At 39.2% G+C, this 12,350-nt stretch overlaps 1 protein-coding gene across 7 annotated transcripts in view; it reads left to right on the top strand.

Moving 5' to 3' along the window:
- PAN3 (poly(A) specific ribonuclease subunit PAN3) overlaps nucleotides 1-12,350 on the top strand; it is a 120,379-nt gene that overhangs the window by 27,317 nt on the left and 80,712 nt on the right. For 6 of the 7 annotated variants that reach the window (XR_012158470.1, XM_073340697.1, XM_073340702.1 and 3 more), the window contains exons 3-4: nucleotides 8,949-9,015; nucleotides 11,661-11,731. Coding sequence is in view for 6 of the 7 variants with exons in the window: in XM_073340697.1 (XP_073196798.1) it covers nucleotides 8,949-9,015; nucleotides 11,661-11,731 (138 nt within the window). In the remaining variant the exon portion in view is untranslated. Of the gene's footprint in view, nucleotides 1-8,948; nucleotides 9,046-11,660; nucleotides 11,732-12,350 lie in introns of those variants that run through there. The other variant, XM_073340731.1, reaches the window with a different exon arrangement.

Here is a 12,350-nt window from a genome sequence, read left to right on the forward strand (position 1 = left end):
GAGGGAAGAGTAAGGAGAGGATTGGGACAAACAGTTAGTAGAGGGGAAAGAATGTCACAGTGAAAATCTGAGGAATGGGAGTCCAAAGGCCTCAGCAGTATCATAGAATCATAGAATATCAGGGTTGGAAGGGACCCCAGAAGGTCATCTAGTCCAACCCCCTGCTCGAAGCAGGACCAATTCCCAGTTAAATCATCCCAGCCAGGGCTTTGTCAAGCCTGACCTTAAAAACCTCTAAGGAGGGAGATTCTACCACCTCCCTAGGTAACGCATTCCAGTATTTCACCACCCTCTTAGTGAAAAAGTTTTTCCTAATATCCAATCTAAACCTCCCCCACTGCAACTTGAAGGCTGAGGCTGCAAGGGTGTGCTGTGGCTGCTGTTTCCAGTTTTTCCTCATTCATCCCGCTCTACAGATTGTCTGCTTGCCCTTTCATCAGCACCTGACTCTGTGCCGCCTTTCACACTGCCTTCCCTTTAGATGAGATGTAAGTAGGGGCAGAGTTGTGCTGTTCCTTGACAGTGAAGAAACAGTAAAAGTATACTAATTTTCTGAATGATACTTACATTTCCCTTTTGTAATTTAATTGCTGTATATTCAGATAACCACACTGACTATTCTGAAAAACTTTCTTCAGTGTATAAAAGATTAACGGTTAAGATTAGATTAACGGTTAAGACTTTAAAAAAAATTTAAATCTGTACTTATCTAAATGAGTATCCTGACTTTCAAAAATGAGAGCCCTGTAGCTTCCATTAGAGGTAGTGCTCAGAGCAAGTTGGAAGATAGTAAGAACACTATTGGCAGGTCTATGCTACTGCTTTCATAAGGAATTTTTCAGAAAAAGCTCAGTGTAGACAAGACCCTGGATGTTGCATGTGATGATGGCTCTTGCTCTGACAACAGTTTTCCATTTAGATTTGAACAGAGGCAACATACTCATATCACTTAAGCAAAAAGAATAGCCATCAGTTTTGGGGTTGACTTTGAACTAGTTCTTTGTGACACATCCGGGACCATAGCAACGGAATATTGTGTATTGAAGCGGCCAGCAATGGATTAGGGATATGTATGGAACTGAGCCACCTCCATGTGGCATTGGGGAAGGGATTTTGTTTTTTGTTTGACTTTGGTTTCGACAGAGTTGTCTGCGTGCGTGAGCTTCTTTGTGGTGAGGATCATGAGATGTATAGGAGTCTGAAGCTGTTGTATGTGTATACAGTGCTGCAAATTCAAACCTCTCCCAGGCTAACTGCCTAAATCTAATTTGACAAGAATTGTTCAGTTTTTCAATATTTTCTCTTATGCTCCCCTGTTTGTAGAGTCTCGGCATGTGTGTGTTTGGGTAAGTTTTCTATAAGTGAGTTTTCTGATAAAAGGAACCGAAGAGAGTGATCAAGTAGCCCAACTCTTAATCCAGAAACAGTTTAGTCTTTAACAAAGACCATGTGCATGTCCATGCACAATACCAAGTCCAAGCAATAGTGCATGTCCAGAGTGTTTAAACCAAGGCTACTAAGTCATGGACTTAAATCACTTGTTAAAAGACCATGCTCATTGATAGATGTGAGCAACAAAGCATAGCTTTTTCAGGCAGTGAAATTCTGATTTGTCATTTTTATGCTTTAATAAATACACCTTTATAGTAATAAATTACCTTTATAGTTTCACAGAGTTTAAGGCCACAAGAGACTATTAGATCATCCAGTCTGGCCTCTTTCTTGTATACTACAAGGCATTACATTTTACTTGGTCATTCCTGTATTAGAGCTCAATAACTGCTATGTTTGACTAAATACAGCATTAATAGATTTATTAATGTTTGGATTTTATTATTAGAAAAAACTGTGTAAAACCACTACAGAAAGCATGTTAATATATTCTTAAAAATAGTAAAACTATTAGCTTTGATTCATAAAGCAAGATAGGTTTAGTGTCTAGCTCTTCTGAGGTAGGTTGGTGGAAAGTGCAAATCACTTTGTATTAACTGGATACCTATTCAACTCCAGTTGTCTTCTCAGACTTCTGGAAACATCTGTTGTGGCCACACTCAGATGCTGATTGTAGTCACTTCTCTACTAACATGACATCATTTCATAGACCTAGTTAATTCCATGTTAATAACGTGTTTATCCTTACAATAAGTGAAATATAAGCTTGTATTTATTATAACAACTCCCATTCTGATGGATCTCAGCGCTATTTCCAAACTAAAAAATAAACGCTGAGATCGTTCAGCCAGCACTAAAATATGGGAGGAGGCATCTACATCAGCATCTATGTACAAAGTCTTTTTTTTTTTTAAAGTAGAAAAATAACATCTCAATCAAATTTATAGGTGGAAATTTAGATCTGAAGAATACAATTTATGCAAGTTGAAAGTTGGGCACCATAACAGAGTTAATACTTAAACACTTCCAAAAGCTCTGCTACAGAAGACAAGATGTTGCTACTTCACGGGTATTGATGCTTCAGTCTCTTTTCACAGTCATTTTTAGGGCTGGAGATAAGCCATTCTAAAGTACATTTTTGCTCAGATACACTGTTCCCTGATTGAAATACACCAGACCCTCACTAGAACGCACGTCTATATAGCGCGAAGTCACATATAACACGGTCGCGGCCATGGATCCCAAATTTAATTACTTTAAGTGCAATTCATTTTAACGCGGTCCCGCGCATGGATCCCAATCCGGCGTTCTAGCAAGGGTCCGGTATAATAGAAGTTACTACCCTGCCACTTAGATGCACTTTTATGAAGTAGTAAATTTGATTTGTAAAAAGTAGCCACTCCTTCAGTAGTAGAGGGTAACATTTAAATTTGATAAATTAATTTTGCTCCATTGTCATCCTTGTTTTACCGCCTATCTTGTTCACCTTGGATTTTTGTCTGCAAATCTGCTTTTTGCCTTTGTATGCCACTTCCTCAACTCCACCATGGCTGAATACTCATCTATGCTCTCCCCTTTCTCCTGGGTCTGAGAACAGAGTGACATTCTAGCCAGTCCCAGAAAATGAATCACTGGGCAACTACCCAGTATCTTAGCAGCCTAATCCAGACTGTAGTTAAGTAACAACTCTGTAAAAGTGTTTTGGGATATAGTTTGTGTGAAAGAGAATATAAAACAGTCACTGACTTGTGAGTCGAGGAAGTAGGAAAGCTAATCTTTCTGTTACATTGGTGAACAAAAAACAGACAGTGGATGAATATGACCTGTTGAAGCAAATTTGTTAGGCCTGGTGAATTACAAAGGCCTGGTCAGTTCTTCCAAACGTCACAAACTGAATATATTGAAACTTGGAGTCAAATATTTTGCCTGCTTAATACTATGTAATAAAATAGGCACTGGTGCATGCACTAACAGCCCCCCTAGCTGCTCCCCTCCCTTCAGTTTCCCCTTATAACTAGAGGGGTGTTAACAGACCACTTTACCTTGAATGGTCCCTTGAAATATGTGTTAACTACTTACGGTAAATAATCTGTTCCACCTTGTATTTAGCTGCGATACTCTGGCCATGTCTACACTACAAATTACTTGGGTATAATTTGCGTTGTTCACGGCTGTGAATAATACACACCCCATGAGCGACATAAGTTATAATGATCTGAGCGCCAGTGTGGACAGAGCTCTGTCAGTGGGAGAGCTTCTGCTGACATAGCTACCTCCTCTCGCAGAGGCAGGAGTTATTAAGCCAGTGGGACATCTCTCTCCCGTCATCTTAGAGTGTATTCGTGAGAAGTGCTACAATGGCACAGTTGCATTGGTGCCGCTGTAGCATAGACATAGCCTCTGAGTCCCTTTCCCAGACCTGAAGAAGAGCCCTGTGTAACCTCAAAAGCTTGTCTCTCTCTCAAACAGAAGCTGGTTCAATAAAAGGTATTACCTCACCCACCTTGTCTCCCTGATATCCTGGGACCAACTTGGGTACAGCAACATTGCACATGTGAATCCTACTCTGACACTTTCAAAGACATGAATTGCATAATGCATCAACATCTTGAACTGACTTTTTTGTGGGAGGAGGATCAATTTATTTCCATGACAAACTTAGTAAGCAATGGTTCTTGAGCTAGGCAGTCAAAATTTTAAAATGTAAATTAAAAAAAAAATTCTAAAAACTTTTTTTAATTAAACTTTTATCCATCCCAGCAAGTGCTGTGGGATGTAGATTTGACTGAGGCCTGGTCTGCATTAGTGGGGGAGGAAATCAATCTAAGTTACGCAACTTCAGCTACGTGAATAACACAGCTGAAGTCGACAGACATATATCAACTTACCTTGGTGTCCTCACTGTAGTGAGTTGACTGCTGCCGCTCCTTCGTTGACTCTGCCTGCGCCTCTCGCGGTGGTGGAGTACAGGAGTCGACAGGAGAGCGCTTGGGGGTCGATTTATTGCGTCCAGACTAGATGCGATAAATCGACCCCTGCGGGATCGATCACCGCCTGCCAATCTGGCGTGTAGTGTAGACATACCCTTTATGTGACTTTATTATGACCTTGATGTTTGAGGCTTTTTAAGGGAGTAATTCTAGGACATGCAACTAGATACACATAACTAAATGGCTATCTTCTGGCACAGATTGACCAAATTAATTGGTGTAAAATGAAAAAGCAAAATGGACTTTCTAAGGACCTTAGTCTGTTTCAGATACAAGCTTGAAGGACCTCTTTTACACTGAGCTTATGAGGATTTTTGCTGGGTTAAGTAGGAAGGTATGGGGAAAGATAACTGGTTAAGCTGGAACTTGGACATTACTTAAAAAGTGGTGGTGGAACCTCTTGCCTTGTTTCTACCAGCAGGATTTGTAGCCAGACTCTGAGAAATAGACTGATGGGATAATCATTGCCAAGATCACGTTTCTTTCCTCGTTTGGAGATCAGTACCAATTTGCGCTCCCCCAACCCCCCCAAGTTTCTGTGCTCTCTCTAGTGTTCCATGATGCAACAAAAATAATAGTTTCAGCAAAGATTTTATTTCTGTTTTCTTTAGTATGATGGGATGCTTGACGTGTGTCATCTAACCTGTTCTGGCTTTTTTCCTGATTCCTTTGCCTGCGTGCTCACACAGAGGGTACAGATGATATCTTGCATTCCATTAATGAGTTTCAGCAAAGCCAGGGTGCACCTCATGTGGTTTATACAGGTGGACGCTTAATCAGTTAGCCCTGAGGCATACCACTGGCCCAAATCCATTAGGAGAGAGGAATCTATAGAAGATGCCAGAGTGGCAATCGATCCAGAAATTCAACCATCAGTGGGGCTCATCTTTTATGCACTTCCTTAAGAAAGTCAGTATGGTTTTGTTACTTACCAAAAGACCGGTGTGGCTGTTGTGTTCCGTTCCTACCCAATGCCAAGAACTAAGATGCTGAAACTAACCAGTTGAACCAGTTCCGATGAAGTGAGCTGTAGCTCACGAAAGCTCATGCTCAAATAAATTGGTTAGTCTCTAAGGTGCCACAAGTCCTCCTTTTCTTTTTGTGAATACAGACTAACACGGCTGTTACTCTGAAACCAGTTGAACTAGGTTGCAGAAAAGGATTCCTCAAGCCAAGGGGTGGTACCAGGTATCACATTGCATAGACTATCAAACAAAAATCTGTCTCTTTCTACAGCATTTGGCTTTTGCATTCTATATCATTAGATATTATAAATACCACTGCTACTCTTCAGAGGCAGGTAACTAAAGTACTTTATGGTGGAAGGAATTGTACTTTAGACACCAGAATTATATACACTATCTTAGGCAGAATTACAAGGATAATCTAATACAGGAACAGGAGATATTTCTCAACTTGCTAAAAGCAGTTTTGAGTGAAGCTGAAAAGTGTTAAGTAAGAATGTCTGAAGTGTTACATTACTGGTCAGATGTACTCTATCTGTGTTCTTGTAATGTTGTTGCTCTTGAGGTGGAAGTAGAAGGACAGGTGTTATGTTATGTTCTCTGTATTTGGGAAACAGGTTAACTTAGTCCCAAACCTGCAAAGTGTGCCTGATATTGTGGTGATAAATACATTTTATAAATTCATTGCGGGTGTTAGTCTGTGGAAAGGAGTTGGCTTTCACTGATTAATAACCCTTTATTGTGAGTTGGACTTCAGCTCTTCAGCAATATGACACACCCACAGAATCAAAACCATTACCAGCAGCTTGTTTGTTTAAAGGTCTTGAAAGAGGTGGTGACACTGGTAGACCAGGTGCCAGCTCATGCCTTAATTGAATTCTGGCAAATACATAGCTGAAGTCAGCCTGGTTCACCTGTGTATTAATATTAATAATAGGTATTAGAATTCTAAGAATGTGTTAAGAGGTTAGACTGTGTTTGAATGCTTGTGAGTTGCTGCACGCATTACTCTCACTTATAACATCTGTATCCCATATTATGAGGTAATATTTAAGTAGGTGTCTCGTAAGCCTCTTCCATTGTGTAAATCACCAGACAGGAGAGAGATTTTAACTAGTGCAGAATGCTGGTTTCCAACAGAAGGTGTTATGTCCTGTCTGACAAAGAAGGCCCATTGACACCAGATGGACAAGAGTAGAACATTAAAGAGGACAAAAGACTACTGTTTACTCTTCTCTCTCCTACCTCCACCCCTCAATAAAGATGAGTCTTGCAAGTGAATTCCTCCCATCAGCTGAATTTGCAGCTCAAAGGAGAAGGGGGGAAGGGAATAAAAGCCCCTAACTAGGAGGAACTGTATCTCATTTGCTGCTTGGACTCTGGGGGCAAGGTTTCTAGGCATAAGCAAGGGATCCCCAACTGCTTAGCCTGGGTTAGCCCTAAAGGACAGATAGAGCTTGCTTATTATAGAAGCTTCTATTACCTTTTGAAACTTAAGACTGTAACTTATTTGTGTGTGTGTGTATATATATGTATATGTATATGCTTTAACCTTGTAAGTGATTCTCTTGCTTTCTCTTCCTATTTAATAAATCTTTAGGTAGTTGGTTGTAGGATTGGTTACTAGCCTTGTCTTTGGTGTGAGATCTAAAGTGCAGTTGACCCTGGTGTGAGTGACTGGTCTGTTGGGATGGGGAATAACCTGAATATTGCGGTGTTTCATGATGTAAGGGACTGTCTATGACAAAGGCAGGCTTATCTGTGTGGCAAGACAGAGAGGGGACTGGATGTGACGTCATGTTAAGGCAGTTATAGTGCCTGAGGTGTTTACACTTGATATTTGGTTGGTGAAATCTAAGTATTGAAGTCACAACCAATTTGGGGTTGTGCCTCTTCCCTGAGGTGATACACTCATACTCTTGAACCACTGCAGGGCAGCTTGACAGAGGTTATGTGGGTATGTGTGTGGAGATTCATAGGGATGGAGTAGGGGAAGGGGTAGTAACATAATAGGTCCCATGACAACAGAATGTTTGATGCTGGAGCATCCCAACAGAATGCAGTACGTGGAATTGAGTGAGATTAGCATGGCAACTAACTGAGTTCACTGAGAGGGTCACATCTAAAGTTGCTATCTGGTAATGTGCCTCAATGGTTTTACTAAGTACTCCATAATTTAGTGTTTATTTTATTATTTCTTTGTATGGCATCATATGCATAAGTTAGTTTTAAAAGCTTGTCTTACAATAGAACTTCCGAGTTACGAGCACCAGAGTTACGAACTGACCAGTCAGCCACACGCCACATTTGGAACCGGAAGTACACGGTCAGGCAGCAGCAGAGTACTGTCTTTCTTTCTCCTCTTCTCCTCCCTTTCCTCCCCCCCCCCCGCCAAAAAAAATAAAGCAAATACAGTACAGTACCGTGTTAAATATAAACTACTAAAAAAATAAAGGTAAAGCACCATTTTTCTTCTTCATACTAAAGTTTCAAAGTTGTATTAAATCAATGTTCAGCTGTAAACTTTTGAAAGAACAACTCGAACATTTTGTTCAGTTACGAGCATTTCAGTTCAGTTACGAACATTACCAACAACCTCCATTCCTGAGGTGTTCGTAACTCTGAGGTCCTACTGTACTTATTTTACAAAACCTGTTTCCATTCTTCTTTACTATAACTGAAGCATTTGTATGTTTTTGCTGAAGTGAGTGTTAAAGTTCTGCAGGGACTTCTAATTTCAGTTGCTTTATGGAAAGTGGTGAGAATCTTTTCGCATTGCAGATGTATATTTCTAATAACAGTACAGGGAGGAGGCAGCTCTCAAACTGCCATTTGTCATCTTCCCTTCGTTTTAGGCCCCACCCTGAAAATATTGACCTATGTGGCCAAAGAGCTGAGTTGGGGTGAAGTTCTTGCTTAGCAAGATTCCTGCCCTTACTGCATAGGAGCGGGGCTCAGCCTGATAATGATTGAAAAAGTTGAAGAGAGCCACTGCTGCCCTTTAAACATGTTGCACAGCCACAGGAAAATCATATAGTTTTCCTGAAAGCCCCACTATGCTTGGTAATTCTTTGGGTTCCATCATTCAAAAGATGCCACCAAATGCTATACTAATTTGACAGTTCTTCACAGGGGAAGAGTCTCATATGATGATAGTGGCAAATAATGGGGAGAGGAGGAGGAGTCCTGGGAGTGCAGCATTAAGGAATCTTCAAGTAATAAAAGCCACGGCCTTCTCTAACATTTTGAGAAACTATAGGAAAAAGGAGGAGAACCTTAGATACAGTAGGGCCTCCTAATCTATAAGTAGTTGGTGTAGATAATGCTGTTTTTCATACACACTTGTTTTGTGTGTTGTGGTTTTCATTAGAATTGTTTTCTCTCATTTGCTCAACATTTTTTGTTAACTACCAATCAGAATCTGTGTAGAGCAATTTATTAAATTGGAAATAAACACCTATCCTCTTCTTACCCTGAGACAATGGCCATCAGGATGTTAATCTTCTAATTAGTATTAATAAAGTCTTAAGATTAGCTCGTATGTCTTCAGCCTTAATAGCTTCATTTTATGCGTGCAATTTTTGTTTTTCACTTTTTGCAGAGGATGACAAATAGCAGCAGTTCTCCTAGTCTCCTCAATGACAGTGCCAAGCAGTATGCAGGCCATGGTAAGAACTTTTAAAGAAATATGTTTAAAGGTATGTTCAAAAGCTATCTTTATGGGAAAAAAATAGTTTCAAGGGAGTTAGTCCTCCCTTTAATCTGATTTAGAGGTGATAGAATATTTTTTTATTACTGTGTATTCCAAACCAAATTACTAGTGAACTTTCTAACTCTCAGCTTGCCTTTCATTTAAAGGGAAAAACTTAGAAATATAGTTGTTTGAAATAAATGAAATTACATATGTAATTTTTTTTACCTTTAAATTTTCGATGCACATATTCACACATTTTTGTCTGTTTTATTTACAAATTGAACTAAATTTATCGTTTCATGTTTTTCATATTTTTTTTCCCACAGCCAAGGTATAATAGGCTATTTGGTATGAAACTCCTGGTAACAGAGGACAGGAACTTGGCACTAACAGAATCTAATGAATTTTGGATCTTGAGTTCTGTGGCATATGCCAAATAACTTGGAGCTTGGAATTTAAAATTTCTACACAGCATGTTTTAAGTAATACCTTGCCCCTTTCACACTTTCTTCTTTCATATTACTTGGGAACATTCCATCCATCCATACAAAAAATGACTATATTTTATAGGCCTATCTTTGTGTTATGAAGCTGCTAATGCATTTTCTACTTAAAAATCATTATTAGTTATGTCAACGTCTGGAAGATCCCAAGGTGTTTGAAATGCTGTCAGTTAAGGAAAATATTTTTACTTTTAACTTGAGCAAATTTAGTGTTTAACTCCAGTGAGAGAATACTGAACCTCACAATATTCTTTTTAGTTCTTAGAATATAACAACACTTTAGATTTCTTCAGATGATCTGCTTAGTCCTGTATCAATATTTAACTTCTTTAAGAAGTGGCTCCCACTTCCAATTGGCAAAAACATACATTTAAAGTATGGCCCTCCTCTAAAAGGGGCTACAAAAGTGGTGTTGTGGAGCTCCGTGTTTGTGTTAGATGCCACAGCAAATTCACTTGTCCGTTTACAAGTAAAATAACAAACAAAAAAACCCCTATCTTAATGATTAGTCATAAGAACAGCCACACTGGGTCAGACCAACGGTCCATCTTACCCAGTATCCTGTCTTTTGACAGTGGCCAATGCCAGGTGCCCCAGAGGGAATGAACAGAACAGGGAATCATCAAGTGATCCATCCCCTGTTGCTCATTCCCAGCTTCTGACAAACAGAGGCTAGGGATACCATCCCTGCTCATCCTGGCTAATAGCCATTGAAGGACCTATCCTTCATGAATTTATCTAGTTTTTTTGAACCATGTTATAGTCTTGGCCTTCACAACATCCTCTGGCAAGGATGCCACAGGTTGACTGTGCGTTGTGTGAAAAAATACTTCCTTTTGTTTGTTTTAAACCTGCTGCCTATTAATTTCACTTGGTGACCCCTAGCTCTTGTGTTATGAGAAGGAGAAGTAACAGTACCTTATTTACTTTCTCCACACCAGTCATGATTTTACAGACCTCAATCATATCCCCCCTTAGTAGTCTCTTTTCCAAGCTGAAAAGTCCCAGTCTTGTTAATCTCTCCTCATATGGAAGATGTTCCATACCCCTAATTATTTTTGTTGCCCTTTTTCTGAGCCTTTTTCAATTCCAGTATATCTTTTTTGAGATGGGACAACCATATCTGTATGCAGTATTCAAGATGTCAGCGTACCATGGATTTATATGGGCGTACTATGGACTTATCGTGCAAATGCAACCTTAGATTTGAAAGTCAGGTGGCTGTTTCCTCCTTGTGCTTCATTTCTAGTAATAATTATTTTACAGAGCAGATTTTGTCCTGAATTATACTTCTACACTCCGATTGAAAATAGTTAATTGTTCAAGATGATGGAGTTTTGCTGGTGTAAATGAGATTTAAGTTTTAGGTGTAAAATATCCACCATTGAGGGCAATACACGAAGAGGGGAAAAAACAGACTGACTTTTGGTTTGCTAGACTGGCTGTGTAAACTGAACAGACTCTTTAAGAAATTGAGAGAGAACTTCCAGTTCCCTTTTTGAGGCACACTTTAGAATAGAACTGCACTTTGAAGGCATACTGACCATGGTCAAAGAGATTCGGGTTTACAGAAAACATTTTTAAACATTAGTGTGTTAGCAGATGGCATCCACTAGGCAATTAGGAGACATCCATATTTTTAATCTATGAATTAATCTGGAGTTTCCTGTTTAAATAGTGACTGTGGTGATTGAGATCCAGATTATGGTACTTATGATCTGGAGGCAAAGTGTAGGGACAGGGAGAAATAATAATTTATTTGTAAAATCTTCATCTTGACTGCCTCTAGGTCCTGATTAAATTTCTAAATAAAAAGTTGGCAAAACAGACAACAACCATAATGTTTGCAGAATTAAGTGGTATGGAGTACAGCACATAATTATTTAAACTGGCAATGGGTAACTTTTTAAATTCTTCTTTTAATTGTGTACCCATGCACAGTCTAATGAACTGCTATGCTTTTAGCAGTTCTGACTTTAAAATTAGCTTTAATTCTGAATGGATAAACCTTTTTTCGCCTTTTTCCAGTGACATTTAAAATTATTTGAACTTTTTTTCAAAATAGTTTGTGCTGATAATATATAGTAGTAACGATGTTTCTAACATTCTTTTACAGACCCACTGACTTCACCAGCTTCATCCTTGTTTAATGACTTTGCTGCCCTCAGTTTATCTCAAAGGAGAAAGGTAGGCAACACCTAAACTCTAGAAGGTGGCATATCTGTAACTGACAAAAGAAGAATGGAGGGTAGGACAGAGGGAACCCAAGAAATTAGATTGTTTTAAACGGGTATGACTCTTTTGGTGTCACATTTGTTATTTTCTATTTCATTACATAAAGAAGTTAGATGATATCTTTAAGATGTGCTATTGCAGACCAGCCTGTTGCTGCTAATATGAAATATTCCAGGCACATATTTCAGACTGCATTTATAAGAATACTTTGAACATGAGTGTCAAGGACCTGCCCCTTGAACTCTAAAATAAACTGTTTTTATGGTGCTGAAAACAGAGGCTTGCAGGTGTTCATCTTGGGCCTTCACAGCCTCAGGTTCTGTGATAAGATCTTCAAATGGAGGATGGGTCCTGAACCTCAGTGATTCTTGCAGAATTCATTAGTTTGAAAAAATGTAAACATCTAGAAGATCAGAAAGTTTTTTTCTGTAAACCAGGGTTACACCAGAGTTCCATCTGTTCTGTGTAATCTGCAGCTGTTTGTTAGAAAGGCAACCCAACTTGTCCCAAATAGTAGTCAAAATGTACTTTCACTGACCAATTTCACATCTTTTTCCTAATATCAAGCCAC

This window comes from Lepidochelys kempii, chromosome 1 (assembly GCF_965140265.1).
Source record: "Lepidochelys kempii isolate rLepKem1 chromosome 1, rLepKem1.hap2, whole genome shotgun sequence".
NCBI classification, from domain to species: domain Eukaryota; kingdom Metazoa; phylum Chordata; order Testudines; family Cheloniidae; genus Lepidochelys; species Lepidochelys kempii.